The sequence below is a fragment of the Mixophyes fleayi genome, chromosome 4, assembly GCF_038048845.1.
Source record: "Mixophyes fleayi isolate aMixFle1 chromosome 4, aMixFle1.hap1, whole genome shotgun sequence".
Taxonomy (NCBI): Eukaryota; Metazoa; Chordata; class Amphibia; order Anura; family Limnodynastidae; genus Mixophyes; species Mixophyes fleayi.
In genome coordinates this window covers 71,839,634-71,860,450 of record NC_134405.1, presented here as the reverse complement: position 1 = coordinate 71,860,450, position 20,817 = coordinate 71,839,634, and the positions used below count along the sequence as shown (strand labels likewise).

Genomic DNA, 20,817 nt, shown 5'->3' with positions numbered 1-20,817 from the left:
ATAAATGAATCTTAATAGAAGCTGTCACAAACACCCAGCCTGCCCCATACACAGCAATCTGTACAGCTGTTCGTGACTGGCGTCACTTTAGTCACTTAGAAATGAATACAACTTTTCTGCCACCACAAAGGTGTCCTTACGTTCACACAAACCACTTATTAATGTTTCACAGTTTAATCACATACACATGTAGCATGAGCCTCCCTGGGCTTCATAAATTCACAAAGAATCATGGAGAACATGCTAGATTAAATTTATTTAATCTGAAAAATGTTTACAAGGCTTATTTACAAAAGACATACAATATATTTTGCACAAATAAGTTTCAGAAAATAAAATAGGAAATAAAATCAGAATTACTGCTTACTAGTTAAGGCCCGATGAGGAAATTGAGACATTTCAGTCTTGATAGACCCCTCATGAAAATGCACAATCTGATGTCTAAAGCAGAAGATTTTTAACCTTTTTTCCACATAGTCCTCACCCCCACCTTTGGAGTTTAGCTGTCAATAAGGACAGATTGATCTCCCAAACGTCACAGGGCTTTTCGAAAGGAGCTAGGGATGTCCTGAGATCGGGAATGTCCACAGGACCTGATTTCCCACCTTTGCTCGTTCTGGTAACACAATTACAGGTAATACAGAAAATCAAGATGGATGGATTCCTCAAATAGTGGTGGAGTTGTTATGATACCTAGTATGAACTTCAAGGAAAAGGGAAGTGTTTGAATAAAACAAAGTATGTTTATAAAGGCAAATACAGATGAAAAACCAATTGGTGCAGAGAACCTATGAACAGCAACTCAGAACAAGCAATGATGTGTTTCAAACATATGAAAATAGCAAGGTTAGTCCATAGTACAACAGTTCCAGGATATGAAGGCTTAACCGCAGTACAAGGTAGCAGGACAACCAGGTTTGATGCAGGAAAGGATTAATAGTTCAGTCTATAGCAACACAGATTTAAGGTTGGATGTAATGTCAGTAGTGGCCTGTATGGAGATGGCGCTGGAGAGCAACACAGTACAAACAGGGGCCAGATCAAGCTGTAAATCTGGATGGTAGAACACAGCAAGCACAGGCAAGTCCAAAGGAGCAGACATCAGACACCACAGACTTGAGGCTAGGAAATGGTATCATGGATAACAGGCAGAACACAGGTAAGTCCAATGGAGAAAACAGCGGACACCACAAAACTGAGGCTGGGAAGTGGAATCGCAGATGAAAAGCTGAGTCAAATACCAGGCAAAGAGTCGGTCCAGGCACAGATATGCGCACTCGGGATCACAAGCAAAGGGTCAATCCAGTTAGCAATCAAGGATGGTCAGGTCACAGGCAGAGGTCAAACCAAAGTAACAAACTGGAGCAGGTTATTCACAACAATAGCAGACAAATAACAACAATCAGAAATCAACGATGAACTGCAAGGAGCAATGACTGAGGCAGGTATATAAAGCAGTGGAACATGTGCAGGCACTAATCAAGGAAGGAGGTTAACTCCTGCAGGCGAGGTGGAATGTTAAAGTAAAACAGCAGCACCTCTGGTGGAAAAGAGGTACTGCAAGCCAATTATAATTAATGGCAGAGTCCTAAAAGATGGCCATCCAGAGTCTAGTTCCCTCTGATCAGTCAGTTATGCATTGGTCCGAAGACTCCCCTAGGATTATCCAAACACTGTTTCCAGGGAACCCTATACATACTAGACACTTCCCCAATGTATGTAGATGGCTGTTAACAAACGTAGCCCTTGTATCCCCGACAAAATTACTAAATTATGCCTCCTTAAGGAGCTGAACGAGAGCTAGATACTGAATAATTATTAAGGAATTCTTCCTCTGGCAATTTCAAGGGAATCTCTCTCATGAAGCTCTCTCTCTGGACTTCTTAGCTTCTAAATATGAGTCAGGCCTAGCGTCAGCTACCATCAAATCATACAGTTCTGCTTTAGCTATCATGATCCCAAACTTAATGGATAACAAACTATATCTCTGTTTTCTACAGAGTATATACCTTTCTAGACCCATCTTACCAAAATACTCTCACACTTATATTGAGCCTTTCCTCTCCTTCCTAGCTTCATGGGAGATGGACTCCATTATTGGCTATTTATCCTGTGCGTTGTCATCTTTGCTGGCTCTAGTCAAAGCAGGTAGAGGATCTGAACTGACCCTCATACACACCTCAGACCCGTGGTTATCACAGACTCATAGGGTGTATCACATCATTCCAAAACGTCATCCTAAGACTTCCTCATTCAATAATCCAATAATTGAATACAATATTATATATGACTCTTCAGAGCCTAACCTTTGTGTGGCTTTGTGCCTATCCACCTACCTGGGTCTCTCCCATGAGAGACAATATCACTCAGTTTTTCCTCTACTATCAGAGAATGGATTGTGGTAACCATAAAAGATGCAGGGATAGAAACAAACCAGTTTAGAAGCCACTCCCTACAGGGGGCAGCAGCCACAAAAGTGCAAGTGAAAGGCATATCATTGCAGACATCTATGCTGACAGCAAGATGGTCTTCAGCTCGTCCCTTCGCTAAGCATTATTGGAGACCAACCGATCTACAAAAGATTGAATTTCTCAGAGCAACCACCAAGATATATGGTAGTCTACCCACCTGCTGTTGCTAGATGGCAAGTGCGACAGGATGGCGCTCATATGCCACCCTGGCTGTTGTGTTGCTGGGGACCAGCTGGGCCACCGTCCCCTTTCTTTATCCCAAATGCGCCCCTCCAGTTGCAGTAGAGGGAGCCTGCTGCCACCACTAGGCTCCTACACCAGCGCCTAGAAGCACTTCCTTCTGGGTAACTTTATCTCGCTGCTGGTGTACCCCCTCACTGGGCAGCTGGGCTGGTACCCCTTACCTCATTCTTTAGATCAGGGTTGCTGTGAATGGTTTTCCCTGGCTGATCACACTGACCAGAGCTGCAAGTTAGCGGGCAGAGCGTTGGTACTGGAATGCTGGGTACCAACCTCAGAACAGGTGGATAATGTATTAGATTGGGTCTAATCTATAGGTCACAGGAATTACAGCAAGTAAGTAGGCTTCAAGCAGACTCTTGAAGCAGTGATGTTTTATTAGCTCAAGTGTCCTAACAAGGACAGTTACATACACTAGTTTAAGGTACTAGTGATCTCCAGAAGTACAAATGGAATACTACTATATGGTCAAACAGTGCTCGTTTTATACATTTTGGACACAGCCTGACAGGGGGTAGACCAGCCCCCTTTTCCGAACAGGCCCCTAAAAGTCTGAAATATTTAATTCAGGGATTAACATCAGGATGCGAGATGTTCCTTAAACTTGGATTTTAAATGCAATTTATATTTAACAAAATTAACACTAATCTGTGATATCCTAAATCACATTGTTCAGACATTTCCTGCTACACTTTAACAAGACAGGATAACAGGTAACGACTCCCTGCTGTGCTTTCAGGCTAAAAAGACCCGTTGGTCACTTCACATGAAATTAATTAATTAGCATGAGGTTTCCTTTAGAAAAGTTACGCAAATCCAATTTCCTCTCCTGGCACTGTCTCAGAAAAAAATACATTTCCTATACCGAAATACAATACAATATAAAAAAATCAGTACATTTACAATGACATAAATTGGCGCCCAGCGCTATTAATTTAAATAAATTTATACAGTAAGTTATTTATAAGTGATCCAGCCACAGCAAGCTTCCCGATAAACAACACACTCGTTTACAGGAATCTATGACCTGCAAACTGGATTTGGGAACAGAATTGCCACCTAGTAGCAACAGCTCTCACCCTTTCTCCTTTTTCCTAGGACTCTTGTTTCAGCTGGAGGCTCTACGTATGGGTATTAATAATCTTTCCTTCTGTCACCCCTTTAGGTGCGGCAATGGACCAAAAGACGCTTCTAGCAGCCACCAATAAGGGGCAGAAGTAATCTATTAGCCAGCACTATTACTCTTTCCTGATTTTTGGAGTCAAACTGGTTTTCTAACTTTTGTCTCTAACAACTTGTTCTAACAGCAGCAAATAAACCGTTATTGTAAGTTGTCAGTGAAAGTTCAATAAATCGAACGTATGTGTCTTTGGTCTTCCTCCAGAATTTAAAAGTGTCAGCACAAAGGATACTGTTAAGAACGTGCGTCTGGGTGGGTTTCTTCAAAACTCACCTAGGTGAGTTGTTGCGACCAGACCGTGGTTTATTCAACAGATAAAAAAACAGGTAGAGTAATTCCCTAGAAGCACAGCAAAGGCATGTAACCGAGGCGCAGTTCCTAGTCACCACAGTCATAAAGCCCAAAAATACAGTTTATATAACATAGATTATTCCCACGGTCATGAAGCTAATGGAGGAGTGTATTAGTGCGGTAACTCGCTGATGATTGGTGGCAATATGACAGACTAACCCCAGAGTGTCCTCCCCCTGCTGACACATGACCGCGTTGGTTCCCTGGGGAGAGGGCGCCTAGCAGTCTAGGCCAGAGTACTATCATGCCATGCAGGGGCAGGCTGGGCTGGGGGGCAGAGGGGCATCTGCCCCTAGGCTGGTCCCATAATGGGCTACCTTGGGCTGGGTCACCTGCATTTTTTCTTCCTTTAAAATGTTTCTAATGTGCTGCTGAGTCGAATCTTGCCCCTCGGGCTAAAATTTGCCAGCCCTCCCCTGATGCCATGTCTTGTTGACTAGAGGACAAAAGTGGATGATATGAAGTTTATTTTGGCCATACCCATTGCCCTGTCTTATCTTTGATTAACACTTTCATATGGCAACATTTAATAATAAACCCTTCTAACACACAATCGATAATCTAAAATATACAGGGAATATAAACACATTTTAGCACACGCCTGTGAACAAAAATACAATAAACACAGCCGGATGAGAACAGTTCAGTAGGCAGAACGAGCCATTGGAACTCAAATGTTCTTATATCTTAAATGCTCAAGTCCAAGTTTACAGCATGGGTTTTCAGTTAGCGCTCTTCTTTTTCACTATTCCTTTCTAAGACTGGTTTGTCACCAATGAGCTTCCAAAAAATCTGACCAGTGGTGCTCTGGCACGATCTGAAGTGACTGCAGGTGCACATGCACAGCTCCACTTCTAGCAGGGAAGTGAAAACTATTTCACTTTCTAGTGCCTCAGCGTATGTGGGAGACTTGCTGCCTAAGCCACCTCCTGTTGCGTGGAGACAATCCTGTTCCCTAGAACAAATACATTTTGCACATCATAGATTGCTGCAAATTAGTGTTTTTAGAGAGGTTTTCCCTGTGTTGCTTCCCACTCAGAATGCGATATGAAAATAATATTCTGAAAAACTCAACTAAACAAACTTTTCATTATATTTTGTGTTATTCTGTGTGTGCCATTTAGAGTGAGAGAGCCCTGTGCTCGATCTTAAATTGTCACCACTGGCTTGTCAGACTGAAATAACAGAGTTGACTGAATTCTGTTGCTTAAATAAAGTGAATATTATGTTAATTTTGAGAGCTGCACACATTGTTTTTCCTTTATTTTAAAAAACAGGCTAAATTTAGATTTCAATGGCTGCATATTAGTCGTTGATTAATGCAAACTGCTACATTTAACACAATTCTAAATAAAATTAATGCAACACAGAACGGTATGTAAAATGCAAACCCAATACTAGATATAAAAGCCAACTAAGACAGGTGATACAGAATACCTCATAGGCAAACAGAAGGGGGGGGGGTTCCTAGTGCCTAGAACCCCCCTCCAAGCCTGGGACACTGTATAATTGAGGTGGCTGGACCCTGCCCCCGCTTCACATGGCTCTGCTGGAAAAGAGAGAGCTGCGTGCACCTAACAGTAGTGCTCTCAGCATTGCGTATATATATATTATGGGGAAAGGGAGAGTTGGAGAGCAGCCAAGCACTCTCTAAAATTATAGCCACGCCCCCATGCATGCTGGTAATGCCCACTTGCATCCTGGTGTGGAAACACCCTTCCGCAAATCCTGCGTTTGCCCCTGTACCTTTAATGAGAGAGTGAATTGCATTTAAATTAAAGTCATATTATACCGCTTTCATACTGCCGCCCCGGCAATATCCCGGGTTTTTCAAGCCGGGTTTTTGCCGGGGCTCGGAGCGTCCCAGCTCAGAAACACCATTCATACTGCACCTCGGACCCGGGAATTTCCCGGGTTGACCCCATTCATACTGCACAAGTCTGTGCCCTGGCAATTTGTGGGAGTCATCACCAGAGCAGTTTTCATTGGCTGAAAAATGGTGATGTCATTGAAAGGTGACTGGTTTTTTGACGCATAAAGATGATGCAAAAGTGGGTGGTGATTGTTTACCACATTACTTTTCATCATGGCCGACGACTCACTTTTGTGTAGCCCAGAGTTCATGTTCCTAAACTCCTTCTCGAATCTTCCACGGGCTCCCATCGATGACATCATCCTCCAGAGACAGGCAGACAGCCAATCAGCTTGTTTTCTGTGCAACCCGGGTTGAAAAACCCGGGTTGCACCATTCATAGTGCAGGCAACCCGGGTCCGACCCGGGAATTACCCCTCGATAAATCCCGGGTTGAAGACACGGGTTTTTAGACCCGGGATTTTTGACTTGTACCATTCATACTGCACCAAGACCCGGGTCGTTTGAGCTCGCCCCGGCAAAAACCCGGGATTTTGGTGCAGTATGAATGGGGTATTAGTGGCTGTAGGTGCAATCTAGGAGAGGCTCACCATCAGGCTCAAACTTAAGAAATTAAAAATGTAACCTGAAGTTTTCACAGACCATAAAATGCTCCCAATATTTCCTTTGGATGTGTAATTAGTTGTTTGATCCATCAAAATATAGAATTTTGAGAAATTAAGCACCGTGCATTAAACATTTCTAGTGGTAAAACAACTAGACCCGAGAGCCCAGTCTACCAGGTCATTAACACATTCCTACACAATGGGACCACCTGGTAGGGCTATATTAAGAGCACTGATTAACTCACCTGTTCCATAGATGAAGCTTTAAAATATAAGGTTGATTATAAGGCCTCTATGCTGATAACACCCAAATCTACCTCTCTTCTCCTGTGCTCTCCCCTTCCATCCTCAATAAGGTGTCCTGCTGCCTCTCTGCCATTTCCTCCTGGATGTCCCAACATTTCCTCAAACTCAATATGGCCAAATCTGAATTTATAATCCACCCTCCCAAAGAGACTCCACCCCACCCACCCTCTCCATGACTATTGGTTCTACCATCTGCTCCTTTTCACCCCAAATTCCATGCATGGGGATCACCCTTGATCCTCCATCTCCTTCGCCCCTCACATTCAATTCATTGCCCACTCCTGTCGCTTCCATCTCTGCAATATAGCCCGGATCAGACGCTTCCTCTCCTCTGAGGCCACTAAAATTCTCATCCACTCTCTGTTCATCTCCCGCCTTGATTACTGAAACCTCCTCCTCAATGGCCTCCCCCGTACCAGTCTCACTCCTTTTCAGTCCAAACTAAAAGCTGCAGCCTGACTTATCTACCTCTCCCGCCAGTCCTCATCTGCCTCCCCTCTCTGTCAAGCCCTACACTGGCTCACCTTCCGTTTCAGAATCCTCTTCAAAATCCTCACCCTTACCTATAAAGCCCTCTCTAACTTCACCACTCCATATCTCTCCATCATCTCCACACTTACTCCTTCTCACCCTCTACGTCTTTCTATACTAACCATTCTATACCTCGCCCCCTCCTACTTACTTCGGTGCCTCTCTCCCCTCAGTGTTCTGGTCCCTCACCCCCTCTTGCCACTCTGTGTCTCCTATCAGTCTCCCCTTCAACTTTACATTGTAAGCTCCATTAAGCAGGGCCCTCTTTCCTCGTGTCCTCCTGCTCCTGTTTACATCTGCCTTCGGCCCTCCGCATCTTCTCTCCATTTCGTCACTTGACTCTTGCCCCTATCTCTCCTCTTCTCCTGTTCCTCCGCTTCTCCATCTCTGACCTAATCCTAAAAGTGGTGCCCACTCTACTGGGCACAGGCTAAACCCTTTATCCATTACCCACCTCCCTCCTTCTCATTCTATCTGTACACTGGAATTCACTTTTACCTCTTTACCCTGTGCACATTTCTCTGCTAGTTGGTACTTACTGAACTTTGTTTATACTTATTGCACTTTGTTTTTTACTGCACTGTGTTTTTATACTACTCTGTATGCCATGTATTGTCACCCTGTACTGTTATACCAAGCTCTATGTACGGCGCTGTGGACTTTTTGTGGTGCCTCATAAATAAAAGATATTATTAATAATAATAATAATAATAATAATAATAAGGCCTCCAGTTAATTTTTGTTCGCAGCATCAGACAATTTACTAATTACCATTTTCTTCCAGGGCTTTTATGCAGTTATGTAATTATAATATACAGCATCGCACTATGCTGATAAAAATATAAGCTATATATACACACTATAGGAACTATATATATATATATATATATATATATATATATATATATATATATATATATATATATTCTCATCAGCTGTATTGCTGGATTTAAAATTGTTATAGTTGTGCAACTTGTGACTGTCTAGTGGATGTGATACTGACCCGTGTACCATGTCTGCTGCTCCCACTAGCAGCGCCGACTACATGATTGCTTCAGAAGCGGCTGTCCCTAAGGAGGGAGATGGACGGACAGTGCTGAGAGAAGATGTACAATATTTTAAAAAAAAGATAGCTAATGTAACATGATGACTATGGCACTTGCATGTGGCAATATTTGGCGTTGTAAATAATTATACAAATAACACTTGGCTCTAAATGCACTGACCAGGAAGTGTTGGTACACCGACTGCACGAACCGGCCTATCTGACCATCGGCCCTTCTGGCATTTGCCAGAAGGCCAGTCCGGCCCTGCATGTATCATTGCAACAAAGAGGTTGACAACTACTAACTTAACACAGAAAAAGAGAAAGTGGTACTGAGCACTTTGTTTTTATAACTAGAAAACAAAGACTTTGCTGAGGACAAATAAGTCCAGGGACATTTTGGAATTATAGTAGAAACTGCATGGTTTGTATTTATCCTTAACTTCCCTATCCATTTTGAACAAATTTGTCCATGACCAGTTTTTTCTTTGCTTACCATTGCAAAATCTCCAGTGCTTTTAGTATTGCTCTGTTTGCAGTATGTAATTACTTAAATAAATAGACAACTGCAGAGTTCCACATCTTCTGTTCCCTAATGAATTCCATCATTGGGGCAGACTGAATTTCCGGTGATGTGCCACCAGACATTACCGTGATTTCCGGCTGCACACATTATGGTAAAGCATGTCCGCTCATTTTTCCTCACACCCCACAGAGTGGAGATTCCATCCAACATGGGCACAATGGGGCATATTCACTTCTTTTTTTTCCGCGCTGGGGAAAAACTATTACCGTTAATACGGTAATAGATAGCTGGATTTCAGCTTGCGGCTGAAATCCAGCGAGTAAATTACCGTATTAACGGTTTTTCCCGCGCATGATTACCGTAATAACGGTAATCGTGTGCGGACAGCGAGATTTTCGGCATTTCCGCCCAGAATTGAATATGCCCCAATGTGTCTCCGTGGGAGACACATCACGCTGAATTGAATCTCCGTCCCCCTGTATCTGGTTGTAGGGCTCTCATACACAATTATCTGTGCCTGTATCTGAACCCACATCACATTCCACTCACCCTGTGGTGAATGGAACACAAAAACAGTTTCTATATAGACTAAATCTAGTGTATGTATATATATATATATATATATATATATATATATATATATATCTCTATATGTGTAGATATATATATATATATATATATATATATATATATATATATATATGTGTGTGTGTATAGATTTTATATATATATATATATATATATATACACACACACACAAGTTAACCCGTGCATGATACTCATGCATTCTAGTCAAATCTACTTAAGGTGTTAAAAAGGTTCTTGTCATGCATTTGGGCCATAGCCCAGGCCTCAACCACCAACCACTCCCAACTGTCACTTCTCCTTCAAGAAATATATATATATTTTTTTAAAATCTTTATAAACACTTTTAACAATTAACAAATTAAATTAACAAATTAAAAACATCTTAGTATACCAAATTTCAGCCCTTTCTGAATTTTTTTTTCCACACAAAGAATTTAGTAGGTCAGTGTATAACTCCGCCCAGCAGGTGGCGCTGCAGCTTGGTTTTATTTTTTTCACACACAGACAGACTAACACACGCCACTAGACATTTATATTATAGATTATATATATATATATATATATATATATATATATATATATATATATATAGCCATCTTAACAACATTATGGGCCCCTGGGCAAAGCAGTGCACCGGGGCCCCTACATATATATATATATATATATATATATATATATATATATATGTAGAGATATAGATATAGATATAGATATAGATATATAGATAGATAGATGTACTTGCTCTGTGACCCTTGAAGGTTTTTATTGCAGGTTTTTTTTTTGCAGGGTTATTTATTCTAATTAAGAGCCCTGCCTATGGGGCCCCCTTGCCCTTGGGGCCCCCGGAAACCTGCCCATCGTGCCCAATGGAAAAGATGGCCCTGTATATATATATTTTATTTTTTTTTCTCTGGTTTTGTTTTAAAATATTGCCTTTTTGTCATAGCAGCTGTCCATCAAGCCTATTTAAGGCACATTTGGGTGTGGCTCACAAGCCAGCCTTTGTTAGATGTAAACCCCTATACCTGGGAGGTGAGTGCATCTGATTTTAATAGTGTTTAAAGCATATAGGTCAGTGTAGGACCTGCATATAATGAGGTACCCTTGACGTGGGATGCAGGCTTAAGTCTTTTGATCAAAATATGAACTAACACCTCATGTTTTCATTTAGCTAGACACACAGATATGCAGTTTAAAGGATAAGCGCTGACAACTTTCTTTCTGTGTGTGTGTATATATATATATATATATATATATACACTCCTAAGTTTCTTAAGGGTGGAATTAGTAAAAATGTAAAAATTAGTTAAAATGTTGGGGGGGAGAAAGAGATCAAAAAATGAATATGAATTTAAGTTCTTAAGAAAGTGTTTACATTTCACTAAGCTAAAATAATATATTACTTTAAAAAATGGGGGTATATATATATATATATATATATATATATATATATATATATATATATATATATATATATATGCTGCATGAAACACAGTACTGTTGAAAAAAGATAACACTCCTTACGCTGGTTGTAGGCTTGCAGGAGGTGGGTCCTGGGGGTGATCTGCTACTGCTACTGCTACTGCTACTGCTACTGTTACTGTTACTGCTACTGTTACTGTTACTGTTACTGTTACTGTTACTGTTACTGCTGAGGCACTGGCAGAGGCAGCAAAGAAGAGCTGTCCTGGCTGCCGCTGGCTCCTCAGCGTCATGACGTCACCGCCGTCACGTAGCGGTGCCGGGAGCTGTGCGCCTCTCTGCATCAGCATGGACGGCCTGCCCTGCTCCCCTGCGGTAAGAGGGCCCCCGGGGATCTAATCTGTACCTCTCACCGACCCTGCAAGATGGAGGTTGTGGTGTCTGTCTATCATTGAAAATGTGCACCTGCCCAGAAAGAGTTCTGAAAATTGTATTCTAGTCAACTGCCGATGTATATGGACAGAAGTACAGCTAGATATGTACATATTCTGTTTTATAGAAGTCTCTGGGTTATTTTACACTGTGCAACGGGTCTATCTATTTACTGTGAAACCTCTCATGACATGTAGAAGTATGAACGCCTCTAAAGTGGTTCATATAGGGTGCGGTTAAGAGAATCCCGTTGTAGTTTATATGTCTGGTAAGTTATATACTTATGTCACATGTTATTGATACGGACCATGCAATGGTATTTGGAAGTCATGTTGCATTGCTACAAACTAGGATCAGTACTCTGCAGTATATTCATTCTGCAGATAAGGTTGGTTGTATTACATCCTTTATAGAAAAGCTTCTCTGGTGGCATTGCTTGTAAATGTCTACCAAGGGAAATAAGAAGTTTCAGGAGGCTTTTCTTTCTTCTATATTGTCTCCTATTTGTTTTCAATTTATATGCTACAATTTAGAATTTTATATTTTCTAACTTTAGAATTTTTAATTACAAAAGTTCATGTGACATATCTACATATATTTCAAAGGTATGAAACATTGTGATGCTATAATAAGGAAAGATAAGATGGTTTCCTCTGCATCATGTTAAATATTTTGTGGTGGGAGGTTACACATTTAATGATGGACATATTAATTATTTGTATTGACTGAGCTAGTAATGGCCTCAGGTGTTACACAGGTAATTTCCAATCAAACAGATTCTCTGATGATGTATTCAGAGCATGCTAACTGCTCCCCAGTAAGCCATGCTCAGACAGCATGCCAATAGCAGCAGAATTCATGAACTGTGCAAAAATAATACATTAAATAACTGAAACACTCGCAGAACAGAAACGCACAAAAATGGCCAACAAACAAAACTATCCTGGTCCAAGCTAAGCTGCACTTGTACTGCTATAATCATTCATTCAATACACTGTTGAGGCCAATACAGCTTATTTTGATTTGTATGCTTGTCACATCTATTTTCCTTTAACACATCTCACTAAAAACTCAGATTTAGATGTAAAACAAACATTGTAAATATAATAAACATTTTCCTTCAGGAGAAGCCACAAACTGCTCTGACACAGTGGAAACGGGAACTTCCAAAGCTGTATGTAACACCCCCTCCTGAACTACTGGGAAATGTTCTAAAAGAGCATTATACTTACCTGCCTTATATGGCCTCCATCAACAAGATGAAGAGACTCTCAACCGGACGCTACCTGTGTTTGGAGAACTTTGAGGAGGTTCTAGAGAGGAGGCAGGCAGCCAATGCCAAGGAAAGAGAGCGGGTGAGGGAGTGCAATAGAGATGACATTGGCCGGTCGCTGGATCAGATATACTTTGTGGGGGTCTTGGGAGTTTAAACTTAACGATTAACATTTACTTACAGATAAGAAATATTAACAGTGGATTTTCCAAGCTGAAAACCATTGTGCCGCTGATCCCCAAGGACAGAAAACCGAGTAAAGTGGACACCTTAAAAGCAGCCACAGAATACATACAACTTCTTCATGACCTCCTGGAGGAAACTGGAGGGTTTGAGGTATTGCTTCGGTACTCTGCTTAGTAGGGGGATGTATTTTCTCATGTAAATAATGCAATGCACATTTAGTATGGTTTGCCTCATAACATGTTGGGTATGTAATCTTCATTTTATATAACAGGAGGTTCACATCACTACTCTGAGCTGTAGGTCGGTTCTGCTCCTGCTACTAACACTCGGTCTGTGACTTGATGCCCTTCCCAGCTTCAAGACACTTGCCCTGTGCTCACTAACATATTCCCATAAGTAGCCTTCCAATGGTTCTACCTTTGCTCAAATCAAAATGGTCCTAATGGACTAACAGAATGATGACAGAAAGGTGCTCAGATCCTAGTCACACACCTGAAACAACATGAAGGCGAGGGGAACACACAGGAGATGCCTATATAGTGTTGGCTAAAGGGGCTCGAACTCAGTCCTCAACAGGTCATGTTTTCAGTATTTCTTTAATCATGCACAGAGTTAATCTGTTTGGCTGGCTCAGTAATTATCCCACCTGTTTCTACAGACAGAAATCCTGAAAACATGACCTGTTGGTAGCTCTTGAGGACTGAGTTTGAGCACCTCTGGTGTAGGGTGATATTGGCTTCTTTCACCTTCAAATAGCGTGTATAGTATTGTATTATGTGCAGTGCAATATAAGAGCTTGGCTTGGTATTCTTTAGTCTCTCATTGTGCAAGCACTGAGGACAGGCAATCAGGATTATTTTACATTTCCTAATAAAAGAAAAATGACGCTTACAGACCTTCTAGTTGGGAGAGGAGCTTTACTCTCTAATTCAGGGTCAGGGTGAATTTTATTGTTGCTTATTGTTTTTGTGTCCAGAAGCTGGTTTTTGGACCACAGATCCTTCATCTCTATTTTCTGTGTCTTTCCTATGTATGTATGTTCAATAAATATAAATGGTATACAGTATAAATTTATACTGCACTAACTTAGTCAGCAGTGCATGAAAACAAGGACACTTTGAGTATAGACACTGAAAGAATAAAATGTCTGTTGGTACATGAGTTTGTTTAAGGTGGTATCTATCTAGAATAGTGGAAATCTGAATTTCTACCAATTTACTTTGTATAGAACATGTCACAGCACGGCTCCTCATTCTGCATCCTACACACACTTGTGCCATGTATATCTCTGCATGCTGTCTTACTAACAGCTGCATTAAGACAAGCTCTGCTAATTCAACACTTGCCCACATGGAACTATACAAGCTACCATTTTTTTTCTGTCATTGTACGGAATTTACTAAGCCCTGTTGAAATCTGTCCTGTTTGACTCTAGACCGCAGATGCAGAAGATCTTGTTTTATAATTTTGGAGCTCTTTAAATTTGAAAAAAATAAAACTTGTATTGTAACCTCCTTTTATATAGGTGTTCTTAATATCCAACATAACCAATATCTCACAGGGGTAACCAATCCCATGTTCCTGAGGATCATCAATTTGCCCTGTTTGAAATTTTTATTTTATTTTCCTTTCAAATGTAATTTTTTATTTTTTTTTAATCTGCGAAAACTATTTTTAACTGGCACCAAGATGGCTTTTTCTGACCTAACCTGAAGTGAGGCTGGGATAGGGATTTTTAGTTCACTGGGCAGCAGCTATCCAGTTGGCTCTAACTACTCTCAAATGTCCCTCAGTTGTCAGCCAGGGAGACGTCTGTTAAAGGATGGGCATATTCCTCTCTGGGTTTGTGCTTAAAACCATTTGAACAGCTAATTATGTCTAATTTTATGTTTGTTTTAAATTTCAGATCTTTATTTCTTCCGTCATTGAAATAAACTAACTTTTCTTTTGGATTTCTTTTTTTTTTTTTTTTTTTTGCGCACTCTTCTTATTTGCAAAGATCACTACTGTAAAAATAGGAAAATAGGTTGCGACTACAACACAATGTTTCTAGCCCTTTAAAGTCTTGAGCATGGGATATTAAGCTATCCTCCATATATTCCATATGTTTATCTGCCTAACATGCAAAGTTCTCTAATAATACAGTCTTGATTTATTTTAAAAAATAATCCCACTTCTAGCTATCTTTTATATAAATCCGTTCTAAATTTCTTCCTGTAACTCTACAGCATGGGACAGAACCTAGTTGTGACTGTTTTCTCCAGGTAAATCTTCATTGATGTTTGCAGGTTGTCCATTTGAAACCCCTGTAGAAATCGCAGCACACAGTTTTCATGTGAAGAGCTACATCAAATTTACTAGATTTTTGAGTTTTTTTGGGTGGCGGTGTGTTTTGGCATTTCTGTGAATCCCTGTTAATGTGCTATTTATGACTTACAGGATGAAGTTATTTAATAATACGCTTTTTTCCCAATTCTCTTTTAGAAAGTAGATGATGTTCCTGATGTAGATTCTCCCGATAGATACCTGGGACCAATGCCTTACAGGCAAGACTTCATGGACACATTATCTAGCGATTTTCACGTAAACCCCCTTGGGAATATGCAAGGGGGAATGCCATTTATGGTTAAGACTGAAGACCCAATGGGTTTATGGAGGGCCAATGCCATGTTCCCAGGATATCTAGGCATTGTGCAAATTCACAAGAATGGCAGACTGGTACGTTTTATAATATGATTGTCATCTGTCTTTCCTAATTTAAACTCTTGCCGTTCCCCATGCATTGGTTCCTTGGTCACTAAGTCATGTGCTGCATTATCTGCACTCTACTCCAGCACCAAAATGTGTAGCCCTCCAAGTTTCTTCTTCCAGTGTAGGAGTCCGCTTACCCCAGTTACTTTTATGTGGTAATGGTGGTAACCTGGGGGAGGTTTGGGTCATTACAAGTAGGGAGGGGTTGTGGATATAACTCCTGCAAAGGCAATGGATTATCTGTAATAATCTTTGCTGCTAAAGCACATTGCACAAGTAATTAGATGGGCACTATGTGCATTATCCAAGAATCTTCTTTTTGGACCCTTCTAAAACTATGGTCTACTGAACACTAAAAAAAACTTTGAATTTTGCATGGTTAAAGAATGTAGAAGGGGGTGTTAGTGTGATCTGAGATGCAACAGCATTTATTTTTTACTTAATGCACCCATTTTAAACTTGTTGGTGACCTCCTATATAAGTTGTCAAAATACCGTGTCCAAAGACATCAGGAGGAATACATGTGGGTCTCCCAGCATTAGATGTGGGCAGATGACCTGCCTGCACGTGCCATTTCTTCTGTTTTTAGTATCCATGTTTATCTAACCTGTATGTAATCACACAGCTTTCTCATATCTGCCCATCACCTGAACATATCTTCTTAGGACATTTCCACTTCCCAGTTAGCCTTGTTACATGGCAGACATGTCCTGTTTAGTGAGGCTCCTCTGGAGGTGTTAGGTGTGTAAATAAACCCTTCCTAAATCTTTAGGGAGGGTGTGTTTGCGGTGACGGGTTCTTTCAGGTTGCAAGGAGTTTGTCATGACCACAAAGTTCAAATAGCAAACAAGTAAAAATATAATAATCATATACTTGGCTTCGATAGTTCTCTTAGAAATATGTTTAATCAGCAATTATTCAGGGCCCCACTCTCTCTCGAGCTGGATAGACAAATGACTGGCACCATTACCGACGGTCCAGGACGAGGCAACTTGTGTTGCAGCAAAATCAGCTTTTATAGAGAGGAAACTAAGGGTGCCGGATATTACTAACATATAAGTTTTAAACAGAATTAAGAACTTCTTATTGGTGGAACTATGAGTAATAATCAGTTTCACTTATTCTGCGCAGGCACAAAGCAGTGACGTTACACGGGACTTTCCAGTACATGCGCAGTTGGCACTGGGACAACGCCTAGCTGATATATGTATATAGACATATCCTGGCTTTGCCTTGGTTACATAGCATTTCATAATACACATAATAAAAGTACAAGAATAATAAAATGGAATTCAGCTGCCATTTTGTTTGGCCTGTCACAGGGTGTCATACATGCACTTTGAGTGCAAGCTAGGAAATAGTACTCAATGATGACCTCCTCCCTTCACACGCACTCGGAACAAGTTGTATGCAGGCTGTTCAGAGTTTAAAAGCTACTGCTGTTGCATACATTATTGTCTCTGAAGCTGCTTACCAAGCATTTAATATTTCCTGCAAACAATTGCTGTATTGCTCGTTGCTATGTTGTATATCTAAAGTCTCACATTGTACTGTGCACTGCATTGTGGATCACAACTTTGCAGGTTATTATACTGTGTGTGCTGTATGTTTGTGTTATGTTGTATAAGCGCCTCTATCCTAAAGCTAAATCTCCACATTCACACACCTGACGATTGTTTTTATTTTCTCCCCATTATCAGGCGTTTCAGAGCAGTCATTAAGCCTTGTTACCCTGTAGGTGAGTATATATTGCACTGTACTGCACTGCACAGGGCAAATGTAGTTTGTGCTGTTTGCTAAACTGATCCCTCATGTAATGTTATCTGTATTTATTTGGGATTGTGTAAGGTGGAATTAGGTGAACTACTCAGAGAAAGCATTTATTATGTCATGGATTTACTAAACAATCTACACCATAGAAGTCATTGCCTGCTTTTGCACTGATGAAATCTAATAAGATCCTCTGCATCATTGTGTATTTATACACAGCTGACCATGATGGAAGCAGGTTGCAAAGAAATGGCAATGCTTTTAGTAAATAAGAGTAGTAAAGGTTGCATGAAGGTATGTCAAAGAAAATTAAAGTCCTCTAAAGGTGCGGAACATAGATGCTTTTAGTTGGCAGGAATGGCAATATTAATTGGTGCAGTTGCTTGTTACTTTTTTTAGTCGTATGCTTCTGAATACTTCGCTTGCACCGAAACACAGTAAACTTTTTGGTTTTTTTAATACTTAAAAAAAAAAAAAGCCAGGGCTAGACCAGTAGCTTTATTTGTTGTGTGGCAAAGGTTGCTTGCAGCAAATTGCATCTGTTATGTTTACAACAGTCTGTAAATATATACACACACATTGATCCTCTGCACCCTCCATGTAAAAACTGGGGTGCAAGAGGGGGTTTTCCAAATTGTACAACCAAAAAAACATTGATACTCTGCACTCACCCAATACACAATATTTATCATTTCTACACACTCAACGTCTGCTCTTCCAGGGTGTCCCTAGTTTGGAGGTAGGCAGCCATAGAGCAACCTGTAACCAATTTGCATCGCTCATCTGCCGTTAATGTCAGTGGTTGCAACTTAATCAAGCGCAATCTGATAGACACAAAGTAAAGGGAGAGACAATGGCCGGTGCTTCAATGGAAAAATAGTTGTTGCCCGCAGCATATTGGCACTAGAAAAATGAGGACTTGAAGTCGTTTTCCATGGACAGCATCATGTTTTGTTTGCAGTAGTTTATATATCCCCCATATGTTACAGCAAATGTAACCTCTCATTAGCAATTCGTTCCATCCAACAAATCAATAGTGTAGTTTACTTTCTGATTTTCTTGGGTTAACCAGCCCCCCTCACCAAATTCACTAACTCTGATTTCTCTTTATTTATTTTTTTAAATAATAAACAGTGTTGTGTTCTTTTTAGGTCCCAGTGAAGATCTACATGAAATATGAAGCTTATATATTTTTTTGTTTATATATGTAACAAATATTTGTATTGTGTACACTGTTAAATATGAATATTTTAAGTAAACTTCTTTTCTGGCCAGCAGCTTTCTTGTGGTTTGTACATGATGTTCCCCTTCCCCCCACCCATTTTCCCCTTTCTCCCCAGGGAAATATGTTTCTGGTAGAAAGTGTTAATTTTGGGGTAATGTTTGACTTCCATGCTGTCTTGTGGTTGTATAATTATCCACGTGAAGGAATGCATTCCTATTTCCTCTGTGTTCTATAAAAAATCTGAATTAGTACTGATACTTACATCTTACTGAAAATAACTTTACTCACTGGTTGACCTTTTGTAGAGACATTAAAGGGAGCATGTACATTTTATTTTATGTAACTGCACTTTGTTAACTCTGCCATGCACAAAGCACTCTTGGAGGGTGTAACATTGAAAATTTTGTGTAGATTTTAAAAAAAGGGGAGAGGTTTTTTTTTTGGGGGGGGGGGACTCTATGGCCCCCTGCTAACTGGGATACAGCCTTAACTCACCCCCATTTACAATGCACACTGTGTCATAAGACATATTTTAAATATTGACGAAAGAGACTTATTCCTACCCATTTGTCTATATTTCCCTTTGTGCAGATAATGGTACTAATCATGGGGGCTCCGTCACCTCGGCTCCATTTTTGAGCAGAGCTCCATTATATCTAATGCCTAAATTTTACATAGGGTGCTGCTGTGAACCAAAAACTGAGCACTGAAGCTCCATGTGAACTTGTACGTGGAGTCCATTGTGTTTTTATGTGTCTGCAATCCACGGTACAAGTGGACATAGCCTGTATTTGGCAAGGAACGTCTCCATCCACTCTGCTTCAACAAGATCCTCCAATTAGAAGATGCAAACAAGTAACACCCCACCTGTGCCCCTACCTTGATGTGCTAATCCACATGCCTCCTATATAAAAAGGCACTTCCACTTAATAATAGGTACAAAAATGGTACTGGTGCTGCTGGCTAGCATTTCTGCAACTTGGACATTGAGGTATAACACATTCCATGGCAAAGACTTTGATATACTATACACAGAGGCGTTCCAGCCTTTCCTCGCTCAAGCAGCACTTGCACTACTGATGCTCTGGTCACTCGCTGCTATAGCGCAGTGACTGACGCAATTAGTGAAATAAGACATGAAAGGAAAAATTCTTCTCCCGTTCCTATACCTCCTCCTGCACGGTGCGCTCCTATTAGTTGGTCACCTTCTCATTTTGAGGTTTACGGATGGCAAAAATGTAAAATAACATGCTGGGGTTTTTTAGTTTTGGTTTCTAACCTAGGTTCTCATACTTACTGGGGGTAACCTTATAGTGAGAGTGTACCTAAGCGATTATAAAGTTGCTGGTCTTTTCTCCGTTTCTTAACAATAGCCCTTGTTCCCTGCACTGAGCTATATTACATGTGTCTGTGCTATTATACTGTATTCAGTTAACCTTGTGCAGCAGGAGGTTGCACGACTGGCCGCCCGTGTGAGGAGATTCCACAAGGGGATAAGGGAAGCACAGATGATGCAGGCTGGGATAGGAGCATAGTTGCAAGAAGTCTCTGGCTGGTTGTTTCCTTCCAGCAAGTGTAAAGGTTCCATCTTTTATCAAAAAATAAAGGACTTTAAAACCTAAAATGTTGGTTTTCATGAAGTAGCCGCTAGTAATGGATTTGCAGGCTTTTTGGATGTTGAACTAAAATATTTTGAGTAACAGTAATTATGGAGATGATTGCTCAGTATATCTGTCTGTCTACACACATCTAGACATATGCTCACATACACTGGTCCAAGTGGGCTGGTATACGTTGGTCTGTCATACCACCACTTCTTAGCTCCCACATTGTCCGCTGTGTGTGTGTATATAATATACTGTATATTCCTTTTTAAAGCAATATTACAAGACATAATTTAATTCATTCTGTGTTAGAACAATTACTAAAACCTTTTCTTAATTACCATGTGCCTCTGTATGTTTCTTTCATGCTCTGTGTTGTATAACGTTATTTTAAATATTTAGCAAAACTATATGAAATTACATTCTTATTTGTAGAAC

The 20,817-nt window shown here is 40.5% G+C and overlaps 1 protein-coding gene and 1 long non-coding RNA gene across 3 annotated transcripts in view; one reads left to right on the top strand and one right to left on the bottom strand.

Annotated features, from left to right (window-relative positions):
• The window catches only part of LOC142151614 (uncharacterized), a 70,529-nt gene extending 59,015 nt beyond the window's left edge, over window positions 1-11,514 (bottom strand). Inside the window, exons 1-2 of the long non-coding RNA XR_012691217.1 lie at window positions 11,377-11,514; window positions 11,241-11,295 (exon numbers count right to left, since the gene is read on the bottom strand). This is a non-coding gene — a long non-coding RNA (uncharacterized LOC142151614). The remainder of the gene's footprint in view (window positions 1-11,240; window positions 11,296-11,376) is intronic.
• On the top strand, window positions 11,389-18,827 carry FIGLA (folliculogenesis specific bHLH transcription factor). 2 transcript variants are annotated; one of them, XM_075207438.1, is made up of 6 exons: window positions 11,389-11,513; window positions 12,695-12,925; window positions 13,027-13,179; window positions 15,514-15,747; window positions 17,481-17,518; window positions 18,702-18,827. In XM_075207438.1, exons 1-5 carry the CDS (start codon window positions 11,430-11,432, stop codon window positions 17,499-17,501), a joined length of 723 nt encoding a protein of 240 aa, XP_075063539.1. In that variant the 5' UTR covers window positions 11,389-11,429; the 3' UTR covers window positions 17,502-17,518; window positions 18,702-18,827. The 2 variants fall into 2 exon arrangements, with proteins under 2 accessions (XP_075063539.1, XP_075063541.1); XM_075207440.1 differs by lacking the exon at window positions 11,389-11,513 and adding an exon at window positions 11,639-11,677.
• Window positions 18,828-20,817: the final 1,990 nt, after the last annotated feature.